Source organism: Jaculus jaculus, chromosome 9, assembly GCF_020740685.1.
Source record: "Jaculus jaculus isolate mJacJac1 chromosome 9, mJacJac1.mat.Y.cur, whole genome shotgun sequence".
Lineage (NCBI taxonomy): Eukaryota > Metazoa > Chordata > Mammalia > Rodentia > Dipodidae > Jaculus > Jaculus jaculus.
This window is the reverse complement of record NC_059110.1, coordinates 102,390,940-102,413,866: the sequence shown is the minus strand read 5'-3', so window position 1 is coordinate 102,413,866 and position 22,927 is coordinate 102,390,940. Positions and strand designations below refer to the sequence as shown.

Sequence of the window (22,927 nt, the reverse complement as noted above, 5' to 3'; positions counted from 1 at the left end):
ATTGGTGCATGCTTCTGTTTGAGCCTAATGGGCTTTTCCCTGATACCACCTCATCAGCTTTCTGCTGCTACCAGTTAAAATGCTTGTTATGCTTGTTGTAAATTAGTTATATAATTTATATGTTAATGAAATAGGAGTAAGAAAAACTTTAATGCTGAGCTAAAATGCTACTGATTAGGTGGGAGAGTCATCTGAGACCAGGAGTCATTATAAATGTCCAGGTTCTGCTCTTGAGTTATTTCATAACTATTCCTCATTCTCAGTCCATTTTAAAAGAAACCAAAGCTGGAAATGACAGCTGTTACAGTTTGAGTGTGTTTTCTGTAAAAAAAAAAAAATCAGAACTCTAAACAGTGAACTTATCAACAAAGAAAGAATGATAAGCAAACAAACATATTTACCCATTTAAAGTTGTACATGTAAGTTTAAGATTTATATACATATATATGTATGTGTGTATGTATATATGTGTATATATATATGTGTGTGTGTGTTTGTGTATATAATATTATATATATATATACATATATATATATATATATATATATATATATATATGATGAAATATCCATACATCCAGTCTTAGTGTTCACTTATTCCCTTTATTTCATGGGTTTCATAGTCAGATAGCATAACTAAGGATAATAAGTCTTTGGATATTTTCAGTTTTCTAGGTCTATACATACTGGTTTCTGAAAACATTATTTTTGCCTTAATTTCACTGTTAACTTTTCTAAATGTGTATATTTTGTCATCAAATAAACTCAGAATATAATCTCACTTTTATTGTTGACATATAACCACAGAGGTTATAAAAGCATTCATTATAATTAGAAAATATGAAAATTAAGGGATTGGTCCTCAAATTTTCTTAAACTCTCCTTACAATTAATTTTATGCTTTTTCTAACTTTATTAAAGAACATGAGAAATAGTAATGTTTAATATGATTACCCTTCACACACCAGTTTGTGTTTTTTTAAGTTTAGCAATAAGCATTTTTTCAAAGTAAAATTTCATATTTAATAGATTATCAGTGAGCAGTGTAAGGTGTCCTGTGCTCTCATTTCTCCCACTGCAAATGGAAAGATAATAAAGTAGACAACAATAAAAATTATCCAATGATGAAATAGAAATTCTCACAAGTTATAAATTGGATTCTTCAAGTAGACTTGATTGGTTGAAGTTTAAATATAAGGAGTTTTTGTTGGTTGAGGTTCTTTATTTTATTTATGGATAGTTTTATACATGTATATAATGTATTTAGACAATAATTACCTCCCATTACCTTATTTTATCCCACTTTCCCTCCCTTCCCACTGAATCCCTTTACTTCCCTTTACTTCCCAACTAATCCTCTACTTTAATGTGTGTGTGTCTGTGTGTGTGTGTGTGTTTGCACATGACCGCACATACCACAGAGTTTAGTTAGACTTGATTGTATGAATATATATGAGGTTATTTACCAAAGCAGGGACATCTTATCATTGGCTACACCACTGCAGAAAATGGCTCCCCTCCCGCAGTAACTATTCACTGCCAATAACTCCTCAGAGAGGGGTGGGAGCTTCATGTCTTATGCTTATTCACACAAATGCCTGGTAAGCAAACACAATTTCATGGTCCCTCCTTATAGAGAGCTGCACTCTGTTCTATTATTTGTGTGTTGCTTATGAGGCCACTTCCTGCCACAGACACAGAACAGGGCTCTGGTACATGATTATTATATCTAGCATCAGAAGTTTCATCTTTGGTTGTCAGAGAGAAACAGTATGATAAATTTTATCTCAGTCTTGAGCAAGAATGTGGAGCCACTTGGGCTGGAGAGATGGCTTAGCGGTTAAGCACTTGCCTGTGAAGCCTGAGGACCCTGGGTTGAGGCTCAATTTCCCAGGACCCACACTAGCCAGATGCACAAGGGGGCTCACGCATCTGGAGTTCGTTTGCATTGGCTGGAGGCCCTGGCGTGCCCATTCTTTCTCTCTGTTTGCCTCTCTCTCTCTCTGTCGGTTGCTCTCAAATAAATAAATAAAAATAAAGAAATTTTTAAAAAAAGAATGTAGAGCCACTAGACCTATACAAAACATTGAAGGGCCAGAATTTGATACTTTATCCTGTGGATCAGTGACTTATATGCAGATGTAACAAAAATACATGACAGAACAACTTGAGGAAAGTCTTACTTTGGCTCACCTTTTCAGAGATTTAGTACACAGTGGCCTGGTCCTCTGTAATTGAGTATATCATCCTGAACATGTGGTGGAAAACAGCTGCTCCCATTACAGTGGATCAGGAAGCAGCACAAGTGACTAGAAGGAAGTTTCCAGAGATAGTACACTCCCATGGATTGCTGGAACATAAAGCTAAAAAATTAATATTAGCTGGGCATAGTGGCACACACCTTTAATCCCAGCACTCGGGAGGCAGAGGTTGGAGGGTCTCCATGAGCTTGAGGCCAGCCTAAGACTACATAGTGAATTCCAGGTAAGCCTGGGCAGCTACAGTGAGACTCTACCTTGAAAAACTAAACAATAATAATAATATTGTAGCCGTTGGGTAAAATTCTTCGTAGTTATTTTTTTTCAATTTTAATTTTTTTGTGCTTGTGTTTGTTTGGTTTTCTTTTTCTTGGTGGAGGGGAATACTTGTGTGCAGCTGTCTGTGTGCTGTTTGTGGTGTATAGACATGTATGTACGAATGCATGCACACGTGCAGAGGTCAGGGGAGACCAAAAGTTGTCCTCCTCTTTTCACTCATCTGCATGTTTCCTTAAGACGAATTGCTCACTGAACCCAAAGCTGCTATTTTGTTGGTCAGACTGACCTGTTTCTGCTCCTTACTGGTCTGGGGTTATAGGCATATGTGGCCACACCCAGCTGTTTACATGGGTGCTGGAGAATTGAACTCAGGGTGAATCAAGCCCTCTCAGTCATTCATGCTTACACAGAAAGCTGTCCTTTCCCACTGCACCACCTTCCCACCCACTATATATCATCCATTTAACAATGAGGTGTAACTTGCACACAACAAAGTATAAGAATACCATTCCATAAGTTCTGAAGAATGTTCACTTGTTCAATGCTTCCTTAATCATCTCAAAATTTACATCGCTTCTCAATTTTCTCATGCTCTCCTGAACAGTCAGTCCCCTCCCACAACCCTTGTTCTATGAAAACATTGATCTGCTTTGTAGCACAACAGTTTTACCTTTTCTAAACTTTTCTGTAAACAAACTATAAGTATTTACTGTCCTCTATTCAGTGCAGTCCTTTCAAGATTTCAAATATAAATGCATTGTTGAGTTTATTTTCCTTTCTATCCATTGATAAATCAGAGGGACATTTGGATTTTCTTCTACTTGGAGTTTTTATGACTAGAACTGCAGTGAACATTGAAAAACATTTATTCCTGTGGATGTGTGCCTAAAGTGGCCTTGAACACTATACTGTGAATATTTACATTTTCAGTGATTATAACTGTATTGCCATAAAGAAGGAAACCAAGCTTGAATCTCTTATTTAAGATTGTGACTCCTTAGTCACTGCTGAGTTTATCTGACTTTGTGAAAGGTAGTTTTATTTATATATATATATATATATATATATATATATATATATATATGTATGTATGTGTATATATATATATATATATATATATATATATATATATATATATATATATATATATATATATATAATTTGGCCTGGAGAGATGATTCAGTGGTTAAAAGCACTTGCTTGCAAAGCCCTAAGGCCTGGGTCAAATTCTCCAGTACACACATAAAATCAGATGCACAAAGTAACACATGTGTCTGGAGTTTCATTGCAGCAGCAAGAGACCCTGGTGATCTCTCTCTCTCTCTCTCTCTCTCTCTCTTTTTGTCTTTTGTTTTTTTGGGGTTTTTTTTTTTTTTTTTTTGGTTTTTCAAGGTAGGGTCTCACTCTAGCCCAGGCTGACCTAGAATTCACTTTGTATCCTCAGGGTGGCCTCAAACTCATGGTGATCCTCTTACCTCTGCCTCCTGAGTGCTGGGATTAAAGGCGTGCGCCACCACACCCAGTTTCTCTCTCTCTCTTTATGTCTCTCTCTTTCTGCATCATAAGTGAATAAATAGATTTGAAAAAGGAAAAGAAAGAAAATTTTCACTGCAGAGATGGCTTACAGGTTAAAGGCACTTGGCTGCAGAACCTAAAGACCCAGGTTTGATTCCTCAGTACACACATAAGCCAGATGCACAAAATAGGGCATGTGTTTGGTATTCATTTGCAATGGCTAGAGGCCCTATCATGTCCATTTTCTCTCTCTCTTTCTATTTCTCTCAAATAAATAAATATATTTTAACAAGAAATTTTTTTTCTCTTCTCTAAAGTCATTTTTATTGTCTTTCATTTACTATGTCCTATCCCATTTAATAAAAATTTTTTTAAAAAAATCTTTTTAAGGGCTGGAGAGATGGCTTAGCAGTTAAGCACTTGCCTGTGAAGCCTAAGGACCCTGGTTCGAGGCTCAATTCCCCAGGACCCACATTAGCCAGATGCACCAGTGGGCGCACGCGTCTAGAGTTCATTTGCAGTGGCTGGAGGCCCTGGTGCGCCCATTCTCTCTTTCCCTCTCTCTCTCTCTCTCTCTCTCTCTCTCTCTCTCTCTCTCTCTCTCCCTCCCTCCCTCCCTCCCTCCCTCCCTCTATTTCTCTCTGTCACTCTCAAATAAATAAATTAAAATTAAAAAGAATTAAAAACTTAAAAAAAATATTTTTAAAGAAATGTTATCTCAGGGAAGTTTCGCTTCTATATCTTCAAAGTCTGCCTGAAAATGATGTGAGATTCTTAACAGATTTCCATATTTTTTTTTAATTTAAAAGATAAAAATGTTAATGACAATGCTAGATGACTAGGGGTTAGGAACATCTCATGTTGAGTCACCTGTCCTCACGGTAGGCAGTATCAATGCTCAGTGATTTGTCCCAGATGGTCTGTGAGAGCTTTTTGGAAGTTGCATGTCTATTAGCGCACTACTACCACTAATCCTCTTACCAAAATCCACAAATAACAGTTGTGCAAATATTTGTGAGAAAGTTCCCCTGGTGAGTACAAAGACCTTATAACAATAGTAAAATTTCAAATCTGTGCAGGATTCACTGCACCCTCCATCTTCATGGGAAGCATATTTTCTAGGTTATTCACCACCTATTGCTTGAGTCCCCACTGCTTAGGAGGCACAGTTTTAAATCAGGGTCTCCTAGGTTTTAAGTAGTGGGCATTTGGCAAACGTGAGTGGAAAGCATGTTGAGTGATGCTCTTGGCAGCTGCAGGGTCTGACCGGATGAGAGCCAGGGGCGATGCTAAGAATCACTGGAAGTTACCATGCTGGAGATGTGTGTGAGTGTTCACTAGTGCATCAGGGAGAGAGCTTGGATACAAGTCCAAATCAGAGCAAGAAATAAGCTCAGGATACTGAGTTCACCACCCCAAACTCACTTTACCTGCCCAACTTTACTATCCCTAAATTTGGCCTCTGTTAATCCAGTTACTTATTCTCTCACCTTTCATTTTTTTTTCATAGTGCTACAAATAGCTAATTAAGTTAAGAACAATAAACATTTTTAATTTCTTTCTCTTTGATTTTTTTAATACTTTTATTTATTTGTGTATTTTGGGAGTGGGTGAGCTTCTGGCTGCTGCAAACAAATGTCAGACACCACTTTTTGTGGCCTGGCTTTACTTGGATACTAGGGAACCAAAGGCGTACTAGTAGGCTTTGCAAGCAAATGCCTTTAACCACTGTGCTATCTCTCCAACCCTTAATTTCTTTGTTTCCCTACTTTCTATCCTCTCATTCCTATTCTTTTTTTAAAATATTTTTTTATATTTATTTGTTTGTAAACACAGAGAAAAAGACAGGGAGGAAGAGAGACAATGGGTGTGCCAGGGCCTTTAGCCCTTAAAAATGAATTCCAGATGCATGTGCCACTTTGTGCATCTGGCTTTATGTGGGTGCTTGGGAATTGAACCCAGGCCATCAGGCATCACAAGCAAGTGCCTTAACCACTGAGCCATCTCTCCAGCCCTCTCATTCCTTTTCTTCCTTCTCTTTCTTCTCCCTCTTTTTTATAATCAGTTCCATTAACTGGCCACAGAAAGAAACCAAAAACTTTTTTAGGTTGAGATTTGTTGGAGGAAATGCTTACAATCCTGTGATTATTTTTAAATTGTAGATTACTTTTTTGTTTTATGTTTTTCCTTACAAAAAAAAAAAAAAAAAGCCCTGCAAATTAGTCTTCAAGTTCTTTTGGTTTACATATGAATTTTTTATGTATTTTTCTCAGGGACTTCTTCCTTCCTGGAGGCAAAAAAATATACATCCCCACCTCTTATCTAGACATTATTTGATATAAAAACCATGAAATTTGTGATAGTCATGGTTCTAAGGTGCCCCTGAATTGGGGTGTTAGGGGTTCAGGAAAGTCCTTGAACCCAAAACCCTAGATTTGAATTTGTATTTAACCAAAGAATTGGGCAAATCAAACTGAGAAGGATAATTATTAAATTATTATATATGTTGAGGGAAGTACAGAACCAAGGTAAGGAACATGGATACACCCACATGTCTTGAGAGCCCACGTGGGGGGCCAGCAAACCCCATAGAGAAGACAGAAGAAGTAAAAGAGCTCCTGCCATGGGGAGAGCAGGAAAGGGGAAGAGCCTGAACAGTAAGTAGAAGTTCAGGGTCCTCCCCTCCTTTCAGCCCATCCTGCCAAGACAAGGGGAAACTCACCAGAACTTGGAGGTTCACAAGTGGTCAGGCAGCCCAGAGAGAGGCTTGTCCCTTCCTTCATATTTATAACCTTATTGTAGTGGGTTTCACCTTCTAGCTCAGATGAGCCAGAGAGAGAGCTGATTGGCCTGGGCTAGAGGCTAGCCATGATGCCAAATTCTGGGGACTAAGCCTGACCCACCACAATGTCAGGATTAGGAGAGGGGACTGTCCTCCCAGGATTGATTCTGGTTGGTTGTAGAAAAACAGATCACCTTTAAATAAGAGACAAGGAGTCAGATCATTCTCTGATCTCGTGCAGAGGGCAGACATTTCTGCCTCGACTTTCAGAAGCCCATTCACCCTAGCTGCCTAAAGAACTACCTGACTCCTTCTCACCCCCTCCCAAGTTTTGGGCTTCTGCTATACACACACCTATAAGGTTTTCAAGAAATTGCTAATTTAGGCACAGTTGTAAAATAGCCTTGCATATGTAATTGGTTGACCTTAGAACAGAGACCTTCATGATCTCTTAAAATCCAAGTCTAGCTATCAGAGACCTCGGAGTCAGATTAGAAGCACTGGACCAGTTTGAAGATGAAGAGAATCACATGATAGCCTGGCAGCCAGACCAAAAGGAAAAAAAAAAAAAAAAAAAAAAAAACCTTATGGGGACCTCAGCCCTACAGCTACAAACTGAATTATACCAACATCAAAAATTAATTTGGAAGCAAATATGTCTCCAGTGTATCCAGATAAAATGTCACATTCGCTAACACCTTCATTTCAGCTTTATAATGTATTACACAAGGAATAGCCCGGGCATGCTGGTGCACACTTTTAATCCCCACACTCGGAAGGCAGAGGTAGGAGGATCGCCAAGAGTTCAAGGACACCCTGACACTACATAGTGAATTCCAGGTCAGCCTGGGCCAGAGTGAGATCCTACCTCAAAAACCAATTTACAAATAATAATAATAATAATAATAATAATAATAATTGAGTTATACCATGCCAGATATCTAACGCATAGAGTTTTGAGTCAATCCATGTGGTCCTCAACTGGTAAATTTGTGATAATATGCAGGTAGGGAGAGAACATTTAAAGTGTATGAACAATATGCTTTCTATATTTAGTACTTCTTAGTACATGAACATACTGTAATGTGATTGTATTCCCTTCTCCTTCCCCCATTCCACTGAAGACCCACTTCTCTGTTTTGTTGTCTCATTCATTTTGTCCTCCTCCATCCTTCAGGTCACTATGTGGATGGGCTCAAAACAGAAGCACGCTTTCTTATGTCCACTTTCAAAATACTTAATCTTTATTTGTGTTTGAAAATGTATTTTTAGAATCCTAATATTCTGATATGGAATACTGTTAGATGTAAGGTGTGGTAGTAAAAACCTGTTAATGTTTTATAAACCACCTGAAAAGACATACTGATTTCCCTGTCACTTTTGAGCCTAGCATTCTTAACCAGCTAGTGGGCTCTTGCTCTTGTCTTCTTAGATGTCTGTCTCCACCCGTTCACATTTCACACAACCTGTTTTTGCAGACAGGTGCTGTTGGCTGTGTGGGCTACCCAGCTTGTTGCTGTGGCTCTTACACAGAACTTACTGAACTGCAACTTTCCCAGTTTTCCTCAGAGGTGCAGAAAAAACAAGGCGAGGGGGGATGCAATCATCTAATTGTCCCTTTTCCCTACCAGTAATCCATTAGTTCATTTTCTGTTATATTATAATAACAGTGTTTTAAAAGAACGATTGCTTTTATTTGTTAAACCTCCCTTCTCTCCAGCCCTGTAACCCATAAAGAGTATCAGAAAGGGAAGATAATTCAAATATGTAAGTGCATCGTTCTGCAGTTCCACTTTAAATTCTCTTCTCAACACCCTCTCCACACCTTTTCCTAAAGAGCTCTCCTCTCAAGTTCTGCAACTGATTGTGTTGACATTTGGTGTGGTAAACATTGATTCTTGAGTTCCTCAGACTGCACTGATGTCTGCTGATGTGCACAGGAGCACAGTGCAGGCAGAAAGAGGAGCTGGGAGTCGGGGCTACTGTGTGCTCAAGTCTGCAAAGAAGGGAAGCTTGCTAGTTTATATGGGGTGACCAGGAAGTTACCAGTGACATCCGGGCAGAGACCCCTGAAGGAAGTGGCAGAGTGAGCAGTGAGCTGGGAGGGAAGAGCTCTCCAGGCTGTCAGTCACGACCGCTCTGTACATTAATGAAATCAGACCAGTTGACTCTTCAGAAGCAAAGCCTGTGGGAACTGGATAGGGTTGAAAGGGCATTTAGTGCTGTTCCTCGGCTGCCTGTCTAGGTTGATTATGCAGAGAACGGTCTCACACGCCAACGCCAGTGAGGAGAACTGGCAAGCTCTATGCTGAGCCTTGTCCCCAGAATACAATTCATTGGATGCTTATTGATTGTAAGCAGAACAAACCAAAATACCCAGATCATCCCCCAGCATTGTTTAAATGCCCAGAGAGAGCTGCTGGTGAAAGCTGGCATTCTCGTGGACAGTCTGGGTCATGGGATAAGAGTTAGCGTAAGAGCTTTCGAGCTGGTCTCTCCGATGTTTGCATGACAGCGTTCAAGAAAATGACCCTGAAATCGAACTGAGTTTAAAGAGCCCTATGAAAACATACAGTTTGCATTTGTTGAAAAGAGAATGTTTTTTTTTTAAAAAAAAAAAAAAAGATTAATAGATTTTTCCCCACTCCTCTCTAAAGTTGCTATTATTTTAGAACATATTTATTTGGCAAAAGTATTGACAACTATACCCAAGTAATCTCTAAGAATATTTGCACTGCATTTTCCTTTCATTGGGGGTTGTGTGATATTTTTTTTTTTTTGAAATGGGGTTTTGGTTTTATCCCAGGCTGGTCTTTAAGTTTATCCTGAGTGCTGGGTTTGAAATGTACACCAGCATACGCATCTATGTCATGGTTTTGAACTTGATAACTTCTAACAACAGGATCAGGCTGCCCTTTTCAGATCAGACTATAATTTAGCAGGAGCAGATTGCTTAAACCTTCACATTTGTATGCATGCATGAATGTATGTATGTTCAAGCAGAGAGAGAGTATGGGTGTGCCAGGGCTTCCTGCCATTGCAGCCAAACTCCAGAGGCATGTGCAACTTTTTGTATCTAGCTCCACATGCATACTGGGCAATCCAATTTAGGCCATAAGACTTTGTAAGCAAGTTCCTTTAACTGCTGAGCCATCTCTTCAACCCCTTAAATTCTCTCTCTCTCCCTCTCTCTCTCTCTCTCTCTCTCTGTGTGTGTGTGTGTGTGTGTGTGTGTGTGAATAAATAAATAAAATATTTTTTAAAAATAAGGTGGAGAGTGACTAAAGAAGATACCTGACCTCAGCCTTTGACCTCCACATATGCATGTAAAAATAAATAAATAAATAAATGATTTATACTTATACTAAGAGGTGATAAATACTAAAAATTCACCACATCATAATTATTTTCCTACTTTTTTATTATTTTAATATTGAGATAGTGTATAACTGTGTATTTCTTCCCAAGTCTATTTTCAGCGACTTCACATTAGGAGCTTTAACTGACTGTACATTCAGTTTATTTGCTACAGAAATTATCAAATGCTATATCAGGGTTCCCTGTCGCACAAGCCAGCTGCTAAACCTCACTACACTACATCAGCATCACACTGCTAAGGAGGGTCAGAGCTCCTACTAGTTTGGGACACTAATGTTATAAGTGAAACAAAACCTGTACAATTTAACTGTTGATTATTCTACAAATACTTTAAATGCTCATCCTGCAGACTGACAGATGAATTTCATTCAGTATTGGCTTTTCTGTCTCTACCTTTGTTACAAAAACCTTCACAACCTCAAGGGATGTTCTGGAGTGGGTTTCAGTCCTACTTTCGTCCATGTTCTTACCAAACCCATGAGACTATATAATCTCCTGCATTGAGGAAAGAATATGGGAAGGAAAAAATGACTTCCTCTTAATGGTACTTTCCCCTGTAGATTTTTTTTAGTTTTTCCTTTTTCATTAGAAACATAGGCAATGAGAAAGTTGCAAGTTCACAAGGTCACTACCTTCCCACCGATATGCAGCTTATGTATGAAGAGGATTTTATATGGACTCAGATTTTCCTGACTGAAATCCAACTCAGCAGATGCATGTCAGAATCAGGGGACTCCCTCTTCCTCTCCTCCCCGCACTTCCCTCCCTGGCTGCTTTCCTCTCAAGACATCTTATGCTCAAACACATTTGAGTTGTGCTGTCAGTGACACTACCTGGGGTCATTGGCTCTGTGTGAGCTCTGTCCGCTACTTGGTACTTTTGCCCTCTCAGATTTCTCTCCATCATCTGAGTTTACCACATTCACATTTCATGTCTTTTTGACTAGTGGGTTTTGTCCCACTTACTTACCATGCTTCTTCTTGCCACTTGCGCATTTTGCTGTCAGCGGAAACTGGTTCAGGCACTCAAACCTGTCTCACTCAAACCTTTCCAGCTCACTACGTGCTGGTGGCCCTTACAAAGTCCCCTAGTACTCTACCTCTCTATTTTCTCTGACCTTTGGCCTCCACTGTCATTTTTCCATCTTATCGTTGACTTCTCCCTTTCTTACTGATTCCCTCAGTCCCCAAGGCCGGTCCTCTTGTCACACCATTTAACAGGATTCCAGATGTCAAAAAACAAAATCACCCACCCTTAGGTAACATATACAAACAAAATCACTTCTCCTCTAGATCTTACTTGGGTGGGAGCACTGCTGTAGTTGGACCACAAGCCACTAGATTCCAAGTGATTTTCTCTTGTTTGGGTTTGTTGTTATTTGGTTGGTTGGTTTTTGTGTCATTTTGTTTTCATTTCCTTTTTGTTTTCTGACCTCGTCAGAGCAAAAAGAGAAGGTCTGACTGTGTAGCCCAGGTTGGCCTCAAACTTGCAATCTGTCTGTCTGAGTCTCTTAATTCTGGGATCTCTCAGCCCATTTAGGCATTCTTAGGCCTCCTCAAGGTCCTAGCACTTTACCAACAAAGTTCTGGAGTCTTATTTAATATGTTCATGTATGCTGTACCTACCAGAGGATCCATGATAAGCCAGTGTCAAAGAGGTAGTCAAACCTGAAAGAAGAAGAGAGACCCAGGGGGCAGGGACCCTACAATGTGGGAGAGTGGAAAAGGGAAAAAACAAAAAAACATATGAGAGTTCTATAATGGTGCTGGAGAGATGGCTTAGTAGTTAAGGTGCTTGCCTGCGAAGCCAAAGGACTCAGGTTCAATTCCCCAGTACCCATGTAAGCCAGATGCACAAGGTGGTGCATGTCCTCTGGAGTTCATTTGCATCTGCTGAAGGCTCTGGCACACCCTTTCCCTCTTTCTCTAACTGCCTCTATCTCTTTCTCTCTCTCAAGTAAATAAAGAAAATTAATTCAAAATATATTATAATGAGCCTATCAGGTCCAGATTCATGATAGAGGACATTGTGACGATTTCTTGTGCCCAAGGTTTTGCCAGCAAGAGATTGATGAGGTTTGGAGCAAAAGGGAAGAAAATGAAAGGGGACTAAACCCAGAGCAAAGAAAACAGGCGAAAGGAAGATGGGATCTCAGACCACACCGCAGACAGGAGCAGAGCAAAGGGGAAGAAAGCTCTGAAGTGGAAGGGTGGCAGAGGAAAACTCCAAGCTAAAAGGGAAAGAGGACAGTAAAGTCCAAACCAGGAAGGGAATAGGATTGGAGCCTGGGAGACCGGAGCTCAGAACAAGCCATTGGTCGGAAAGAAAAGAAAAGTGGTAGGGAGATCTGTGTTGCATTGCATGGAGTGTGGGGAAGGAGAATGGAAACTGCAGCAGCCAGGCTGGTTGGGCCCCTGATGAAATTGTTTGGGGAAGTGAGAATCAGAGTCAACCAAGGTGATGGCTGGGAGGAAGTGACCCTTCCCCTCAGCTCTGGTGCAGAAAGGATTAGTTAATTACTGTAATAGTAGAAAGGGATTTGAAGACCTCAGACCTAATTGGAGCAAAAACAGAAGGAGAAAGATGCCTTTTTGAAATCTCAATTACAGGTGGTTCTTGAGCCTTTGGCCTGTTAGGTGGGGAGAAGAGAAGGGAATGGGGTAGAGAGTTCTGAGACTCTTATAGAAACCCAATTATCTGTCTGTTTAAAGAATAATACTTTTTTTAAAAATTAAAAAATAAAAGTTGGTTCAATCTAACAATTTGAAGTCCTTAGCTATTCTCAGGCATAGTGTGGAAGGGGTAGAAACCGTTCATTCTAAATAAATAGATACCACCCAAAATGATATTAGAAGAGACTGTGGCATCAGACTTGGTCTTGCAGACCTATAATCCAAGCTAAGAGAGGCAGAGGCAGGAGGATCAAAAGACAAAGGCCAGCTTGGGGATATAGGGTGTGTTCAAGGCCAACATAGTTAATTTAGTGAGACCTTATCTTGAAATAAAAGGTAAAAACAGGGCAAAAACAAGACTGGGAACATAGCTCAGTAGTAGAACACTTGCCTAGGTGCAGTCCCCAGTAGATAAACAAGAAGAGAGAAACTACTACGTGGCTGCTTCAACATGAGTAGTCTTGTTGCAATGAGAGCAAAAGCACATACTCATTTATAGAATGTGGCCCCACATTGCACGCTTGCTTCATTCCATCTCTGTTTTTAGCTAACTATTCTCAATCCCATTACAGAAATGGAAGTTAAGTTTAACAAATTGTTTGGCCGTTTATATTTAGTGCACAAAATTCTTAATTAATGAGGTAAAATGTCACAATCCATTGTAAATCACTTTGTTAAACTTTAAAACTTAATAAGAAATTTTGTCTTGTCCAAAAGTGACTTTCAAAACCACTGCTGATCTGGCACTCCAGTGTGATTCCCTGTGGAGCTGAGTGAAAGAATGTAAAGGAAGCCAATTAAAGAAACTTTGAGCCAGAATAGACAAGCAGAGGCCATCTTGTCCATCCTTCTGCCTCCAGGCAAAAAAAAAATACACAATAAAAAATTAACTTCTACTGCATACACAAATTTTTGCTTGAATCCTGCTGACAAAAATGTTCACTGCATGCAAATGACAAGTCATAATCCAGTTATTGCAACTAAAGCAGATTGTTAACTGTTCAAGACTTATTTATTGTGTCATAGAGATGCTGAGTACTGAAACTCCTCCAAATTGTCTTAATTCCCTCCTGTAGAAAATTATTTTGTACAATTATTGTGTACTTCAATAATGGTCAAGTTGGGGGAGTCTTGCTTCCAGGAGCTCAAGTTATTTTCATCGTCTTGTTATTAAAAGCATTTCTGGTTTCCTTTCACTCTAGGCTTACCTTATGGGTGGGAGGAAGCTTACACAGCAGACGGAATCAAGTACTTTATCAAGTAAGTGCAAGCATCCCAACCAAGTAAGCAATTTCCTCACATCTGGAGAGAACCTGGAAGTTGCAGAATAATCAGCAAAACCAAGAAAGCCACTCGGAGGTTACAAGAATTAGAAACAAGAAATGAAGCCTCACCATTTTCATTTCATGTGATTTAAATGCTAATATCAGATGCCACTTGAGGGGAGGGAGGAGCCCCAGTAACAATTTCAAGGGAAACATAAATTGGAATAGGCTCACAATTTCAGAATGAATATTGACTAACTGAATTTACCTGCTGGATAATATTATTAATATTTATAAAAAGTCAAGATCTAATGGTGTATTACTTTCTGGTTCCTGGCACAAAATACCTGATCAGAAGCAATTTAGGGATGGAAAGGGTTTATTTCAGCTTACAGTTACAGAGGGTAGAGTCCCTCATAGTGTGGAAAGCATGGAAGGCCTGGGTAAACAGTCACAGCGGAAGACCCATCTCCAGCAAGGCTCCACCTCCTCCAGTTCCGTCCATCACCTCCCTAAGAGCTGAGCACCACGTGTTCTAACCCAGTAGCCTATGAGGGACATTGTACATACAAACAACCACAAATAGCAAATCTGTTTTTAATGTCTTGAAACAATACTAATAGTGATCATTGCTTTAAGTGCTTTACACTGTATGTAGCGTCTGCAAATAATTTTTGATATTTCTGTATGCTTGTCAGTGTGCCTGAAGTTTACTGATGAGGTATATAGACTGCTTCCCTGATGTCATGGATTCCATGTAACCATGTGTTGAAGTTACCTTTGTGTTACTGGGACAAAACACTTGGCCAAAAGCAACTGATGGGAGAAAAGGATTTATTTTTGCTTGCAGTCTTGAGGGGAAGCTTCATGATGGCATGAGCAAAGGCTGAACATCACAATCTATGACAGTAGGTAGAAAATAGCAGCAAGAGAGTGAGCTGAACTCTGGCAAGTGGGAGCTGGCTTTAAGATTCCAAAGCCCCTCCCCTGTTACACACCTTCTCCAGCAAGGCTCACCTCCCAAATTGCCACCAGTGGAGGATCAAGCATTCAGAACACAAGAGCTTAAAGGGGACATCTGATTCAACCACTACACCATGAAAGAAAGGGAAATTAAATAACATGATAGATCAATAGAGTAGTTTGTGAACAAACCTGCTCCCATTGGAGTCAAAACAACCCATTAAAGTATATGGACCACCTTGCCATTTTCTTAATATAGAGATAAAATGTTTTAAAAAGAACAAGAGGAACCTGAGTCATTGCTAAAAATCCACAGCTGCTTGCATTACTGAGCCAGAACTAGAATCACATCTTTTCTACCGTACTAGGCCGTCACTCATAGAATCCATAAAAACATGAATAGAAATACATTCTCTTGCTACTGGACTGACTAGTTTTGCCCTGGATAATGCAGTCTGACATATTTCCACCATGTCTGATTAACTACTTTCATATCAGAACTGGTGTTATAAGAGCTCCCAGGGGAAGCCCAACAGACAGACTCTGGACTAAGATCCCAAGAAAACTTCCTGTGTATCCTTCCAGCAAATGTTGCTTGATATGTATTTGAGGAGGAAGGAGGAGGGAAGGGAAGGGAAGGGAAGGGAAGGGAAGGGAAGGGAAGGGAAGGGAAGGGAAGGGAAGGGAAGGGAAGGGAAGGGAAGGGAAGGGAAGGGAAGGGAAGGGAAGGGAAGGGAAGGGAAGGGAAGGGAAGGGAAGGGAAGGGAAGGGAAGGGAAGGGGGAGGGAAAGGGAAGGGAAGGGAAGGGGGAGGGAAAGGGAAGGGAAGGGAAGGGAAGGGGGAGGGAAAGGGAAGGGAGGGGAAGGAAGGGACAGGAAGGGAAGGGAAGGGGAAGGGGAAGGGGGAGGGGAAGGGAAGGAGGGGAGGCGAAGGGAGGGACAGGAGGGGAGGGAAAGGGAGGGACAGGAGGGGAGGGAAAGGGAGGGAAGAGAGGGAACAGAAGGAAAGGAGGGGAGGGGATGGGAAGGGAGGGGAGGGGATGGGAAGGGAGGGGAGGGAATTAAAAAAAAAGACAAGACAGTCAGCATGGTGGTGCATGCCTCAATCCCAACATTTGGGAGGCAAAGGTAGAGAATTGCCATGAGTTGCAGGCCACCCTGAGACTAATTCCAGGTCATCCTGGGCTAGAGCAAAACCCTACTCGAAAAAAAAAAAAAAAATTTAGATTAAGTTTGTAAAGGGCAGTAGTGGGCATCAGTGTGTCTCACCATTACAATTGAAGAGACTGTTAAAGAGGCCAGGTCACTCACAGTAAAATTGCAGAGGCCAGACCCAGATCCGGGTTCGTCTGGCTCCAAGACCACCCCACCACACATACTCAGGCTCCATTACCCCCCTGCCTTATTTTAAGGTCATCTGGAGACATGTGACAAGAAAGACATTCTAAACAGAATCATGGTTTAGGTGAAGCTATAAACTTTAACCACTTAGAAATAATAAAGTTAGAAACTTGGTTCTAAAAACAAGTAGTGCCAACCCTATGATTAGAAGGGTGAAAGAATAAGAGTAAGGAAAGCTAACCCTATTCCAATCCCTCCTTCACCCTACGTGGTGGAAGAACAGGGTGCTTACCCTGAATTGGGTTTACATTTGTTAGAGCTTAACCCTACTGAGCAAGAAGACATTTTAGTTTAACTATTCTTGATGTGGTTACATCATGTTACATACATGTTATATACATATATGTTATACCCCTGCCTTTTTGTATGGAGGGAAGAAAATCATTGCATACACTGTTCATTATATATAATACAGTGAGCCCTACAGGGGTTCCTGAGCTGGTTGCTGGGATGGGGACACAACTGCCATCTCTCACCAGTCTTCCTCTCATCCCTGTTCTCGTTTTGTTTTGTTTCTCTACACAAAGCACCTTTACCCTCAGGAGTTTGAAAAGAACCATATTAAGCCAGGCTCATTTGAATAGCTTGTAAAAAGTCCTATAGGATTCTTATGTGAGTCTAGTAGCTCTGGTGCAGATAGATTTGATTCCAGAATGGCCATCTGTTAGAAGGAAAGAAGAGTGTGGTTGTTGCATTTAGAAAAGTGTGGATTCAGGCTGGAGAGAAGGCTCAGCAGTAAAGGCTCTTGCCTGCAAAACCTAAGGACCCTGTTCAATTCCCCAGGACCCACATAAAACCAGATACACTAGGTGGCACATGCATCTGGAGTTCATTTACAGTGGCTAGAAGCCCTGGCTTGCTCATTCTATCTGCCTCTCTTTGTCTAATAAATAAATATTTTTTTTAAAAAAGAAAAGCTTGGATTCAAAGGCTAATGTCGCTACAAAATCACTGCTTAATGTCCCTAGCCTTTAATTTACACACATCATCATCATCACCATCATAATCATTATTATTATTGTTATTATTGCTCTGTAGGAACTTTAAGCAAAGCCTAGCCTCTTTGATCTCTCCCCTCATGTTAACATTGTGTGTGTGTGTGGGGGGGGGGGGTGTTCCTTGTGACTCTTAGCCACATTCAATTAGGGTTGGTGCCCCATAAACAAAGTCTGCATAAGCAAACATCTATTGATGCTTTTCTTAAACTAGTTAGTGATTTGTTTAATTATTTTAAATATTTGTATTTATTTATTTATTTGCAAGCAGACAGTATGTGCTTCTTTGTATATCTGGCTCTATGTGGGTACTGGGGAGTAGAACCTGGGTATTAGGTTCTTCAGGCAAGTGCCTTGACTGCTGATCTGTCATTCCAGCCCATTTTAACTTTTCGCCTTTAAAAAAAAAATTATTTATTTATTTGCAAGCACCAGGGGGAGGGGGACAGAGAATGGGTACGCCAAGGCCTATAACCACTAAAAACAAACTTCAGATGGATGTGCCACTCTGTGTATCTGGTTTTAAGTAGAACTGTGTAATTGAACCTGGGTCACTAGGCTTAGCACCATAACCACTGAACCATCTCTCCAGCCTCCTTGTTTTCATTTTTATCCTTCAACAACCCCAACCAAAAAATTGAGACTGGACAGCCCATGAAAACTTTTTGAGAGAGGAGTGGTTTCATTTATAGGTAGATGATACTTTGAAGGCAAGAAATCACTTCTACTTTAAGAAAAAGAATGTGTAAAATCTCCCACCCAGAGTACTGAGGGAGATGGTGGTCTGTATACATATGATCTCTTGTCAGAAATTGGCATCTGTCACTGTCTCCCCAGAAATGGAAGTGTTAGGTGTGATGGAAGTCAAGCCTCAGGCAAGGGGAAGGCTGTCAGTGCTGTCCTAAGAAAGCCCAGGCACACTGAGTCCTTGTGTATTTCTGTCCATCCACATGCCTACTGCACCTCTGTTAAGACTTTGTCATCCACACACGTTCTGACATGAGACAAGAACATCTTACCTGGAGTAAACAAGTGCGATCAGCACTGGCATTGCCAGCACCAGTTTTAATAGAGCCACCAAGCACGTGTGCCCTGTGTGCATGCATATATGCATGCAGGCATAATCATTTGCCATAAATATATATGTAAATTTATATACATATATTTGTATAAAATATACCATTGCATTCTGGGAATTTTTTAAATTTTCTCATGTGAAAGGCTGTTACAACATCTTTAACTCAGTGACAAAATGTCCATTATCTTAAGGCATACAGTAATGTAATATGATTAGCTGAACATTTTTCCCCACAAGCCCTTTTTAAAAACTTTTTGACGATTTTATACATGTACACAATGTATCATAATCCTTTTCCATACTTTTTTCTCCCCTCCCTCATATCTCCCATTCTCCTTTCCACTGAACTCCTTGTTCTTTCCAAGTAGTCCCTTTTCTTGTCCTTCTCCATCCCTGAAGCAATGTTGATGGCCCAATATTGTAGAGGTGACAATAGCCACTGTGAGGTCACACATGTAATGATGTAATGGCTACTTCATTTCCAGCATTCCAAAGCTTGGTATCTCTGTCTTCTAGCACATTCTTTCTCGTGTTCTCTGAGCTTTGATACAATTATCTTTTTCTTTTCTTTTTCCAGGTAGGGTCTCCCTCTTGCCCAGGCTGACCTGGAATTCACCATGTAGTCTCAAGCTCACTTCAAATTTACACTGATCCACCTACCTCTGCCTCCCAAGTGCTAGGTTAAGAGTGTGTGCCACTGCACTAGCCTACAGTTCTAGTTTGAAAAAATTATTTATTTATTTTTATACAAAAAGAGAGAGGAAGAATGGGTATGCCAGGGCCTCTTGCTGCTACAAATGAATTCCCGACACATGAGCCAGTTTGTGCACCCAGCTTTACATGGGCACTGGAGAATTAAACGTGGGTCATTAGGCTTTGCAAGAAAGCACCTTTCACTGTTGAGCCATTTCTCTAGATCCAGACTTTTTATTTAGTGCTCAGCATACCACAGTCACTTATTCTCAGCACTTTGACTGAGTTTTAAGTCTCCTCAGTAGTCACCACCATCTGCAAAAAGGTGAGAGCAGTGCTAATCTGTGGGCATAAACATAAATATTTAGAGGATAAAATCATATACAGGCACAGCCAAATAACAGTCATAATTTCCCCCACCCCCAGGGCCTATGGCCTTTGCAGTTATAGACTTTTAACTAGGTTTTCAATACCAGTCATGATCCCTCCTGTGGTGTGGGTCTCAGACCAATGAGAGAACAGTTGGTTACCACCATAACATTCATGCCACTAGCGGTCATATCTTTTCTGGCTGGTAGCTCACAGGGTCCACTGCTGGCTAAGACCCATTTCCCCAGCTGCCTGCATAACACTTTCCAGCACTAAACCAACTGGCCAGCAGAGAGGCGATGTCTAGATCAATTCCAGTGTGATTTCTCAGTGTTCTGCAGCCAAAGTATTCCACCCAACTTCTTACCATCTCCTTGAAGTTGTATACTATTACTGATTTATAGTATTCTTTTAGTATTGTTCTATTTTAAAAGTTCACATACTTTTTAAAATATATAAGTATATTTAAATACATTAATATATAAATGTACATATAAATAAATATTTTATTTTTATTTTTTGTTTATTAGAGAGCGAGAGAAAGAATGGGCACATCAGGGTCTCTAGCCACTGCAAATGAACAACAAACATGTTCATCACCATGTGCATCTGGTTTATGTGGGTTCTGGGGAGTTGTACCTGGGTCCTTAGGCTTCACAGGCAAGTGCCTCAACTGCTAAGCCACCTCTCGAACCCAAATGTTCACATACTTTTAATATATGTTGTATAACATAACAACATTATTATGAGTTATATTTATTATTAAGGCTGAACTTGTGTTACAAATTAGACTTAGCTGCTAATTGCTTGCTTATCTTTACATTGAAAGACTCAGGTTCATTGTGATCAATGATCACGTATACTCCTCTTTTCCATTATAAATTTTCTCCAATTTTGCTGCTTAAAATAACTACACACACACACACACACACACACACACACACACACACACACACACCAGTAATTCAGGAGTGGTGTCACTGGATTATTCTAGGTCCCTGTCTTTCTTCTCTCTTTTCTCCTCTCTTCTATCTCACTTCTCTTTGTTTTTCTCTGGTTTTCTCATGGAATTATTAAGAATATTGTTAACAGGGCTGGTAATTGAAATATAGCTTAGCAGGATAGCTAGAATCCTTTTTCCAACCGCATGCATGAGGCTTTTGGCAGGAGGCTTCAGTTCCTCACCACATCTCAGACACATAGAGCCATAGGGCTGCTGACAAAATGGCAATTGCCTTTTTCCCAGTGTAAGGGATGAGAGGCACACAGATAAAAGATGTCTTAGCTTGTATAACCCATGTCAGAAGTGAGTGATATTACCATCATTTCTGTCACATGCTGCTGGTCACACAGACCACCATAGTGCAGTAAAGGAAGCATTTGTACAGGCTTGTGGACCCCAGAAGGTGAGGATCACCGTTAGAGGATGTTTACCACAGTACTTTATCACAAAAGTAGACAGATTAAGTATGATGTGTGGCATGTAATATTATAGATTAATAATACAAAATTCTTTCTAAAATATTTTATTTATTTATTTACTTGAGAGAGAAAGAGGCAGAGAGAGGGATAGTGAGTGTGCCAGGACCTCCAGCCACTGTAAATGAACTCCAGACACATGCAACACCTTGTGTATCTGGCTTTATGTGGATACTGAGGAATCAAACCTGGGTCCTTTGGCTTTGCTGGCAAGCACCTTAACTGCTAAGCCATCTCTCCAGCCCAATAATACTGAATTCTTAATAGCAGATACAGTTTTTAATATTCAGTTTTACTCAAGGTAACTTTTAAGTAGATACATGATCCTCTGATTTTTAAGGCTATTTAAATTTGACATAATATTCATTCATGCAGTTGAGTTGATAATCTTTAATGTTAGACCTTACAATATGAGGTATTACTCCCCAGGGTATAAATCCTGTTTTCCATTACCTAGGGAGGGTTAGAATATTACAAATGCACATATCAATAGAATCTATGGAGTTTAGGTGATTCTGAAATAAGCAAAAGCTCTTGTCTTGAGAAGAGAAGGGAAACACTAGCCCTGTCCTTTGATAGGTATCTGCAGTGTTGTTTTGAGAAGCTCACTGATGTATGCCTCTGTCACTTATGCATATCTGCCATAGATACTTGGAGGGGGAATGGCTGATGGGATACATGCCATGTCTTGCAACTTTGGATCCCAGCTCCCATGGTAGCTCTTTAGCAATCATAGATATTTGCCTGACCAGTGGGTGAGATACCCATTAGTTGGATCCCAGGTAGGAAAACATATGGATCATAACCTATATATGGATAAAAGTTACCATCCTCCACTTGCTTCAGTTACATTGTGCCATATCACTTACAATTTAAAAGAAAAAAAGGAAAAAATAAAAAGAAGAACCTGGGGCTGGAGAGATGGCTTAGCGGTTAAGCACTTGCCTGTGAAGCCTAAGGACCCCGGTTCAAGGCTCGGTACCCCAGGTCCCACGTTAGCCAGATGCACAAGGGGGCGCACGCGTCTGGAGTTCGTTTGCAGAGGCTGGAAGCCCTGGCGCGCCCATTTCTCTCTCCCTCTATCTGTCTTTCTCTCTGTGTCTGTCGCTCTCAAATAAATAAAAAATTTAAAAAAAAAAAAAAAGAAGAACATGAAGGTGTGATTTGTAAGACCCTAACTGTTTTTTTTTTTTTTTCAAACAGATACTATCTTAATTCTAATGCAATGAGAAATTAAAGAAATAGAAGAGATAGAGCAGAGGAGAAGGAGGAAAGGATGGCTTCAGGGTAGAAAAATAAAAGCTACTAATTTTTGCTTTTCCAAATCCTTAGCAGGTTATTCTAGTATCACTTTAGTGGCTGTTGTCAAGAGCCCTCCCTCTGATGACCTCATTAATGTGTCTGCTCTGACTTATTTCCAGTGAGCTCAGGAATGTCCACTGACAGGCTAATATGTTCTAAGGCTCACTTGACAGACATCAGGATGTCTTTTTTGCAGTGACTTCGGGTCAAATGAAAAGGTGTGCAGGCTCCTTGCTGTCTCCTGCATATGTAAGACCTGAGGCCACAATGAAAATAAAAAGGGGGGGGAAAAGAAACCTGTGGAAGACTCAGAGGAGGAAATATAGATTTTCTTAACATTTTGCTCCGGAACTTATCTGTGAATACCTTGTAAGGCTTTGAAATAAATAACAGGCTTGAATTTCAGCACCATAGGCATCTATGTGAAAAGAGGTTAAGAGTATACATTACCTAGCACAGGGCAGGGTGTGTGTGTGGACTAACATCAAATGGCCGAGTGG

General features: G+C 40.3%; 1 protein-coding gene across 6 annotated transcripts in view; it reads left to right on the top strand.

The window, feature by feature from the left end:
- The window catches only part of Stxbp4 (syntaxin binding protein 4), a 177,411-nt gene that overhangs the window by 142,738 nt on the left and 11,746 nt on the right, over positions 1-22,927 (top strand). For 5 of the 6 annotated variants that reach the window (XM_045158082.1, XM_004669983.2, XM_045158081.1 and 2 more), the window contains one exon: positions 14,086-14,143. The exons of the other annotated variant lie outside the window; for it this stretch is intronic. In XM_045158082.1, coding sequence (XP_045014017.1) covers positions 14,086-14,143 — 58 coding nt within the window. The remainder of the gene's footprint in view (positions 1-14,085; positions 14,144-22,927) is intronic. 6 annotated transcript variants of the gene reach the window in all.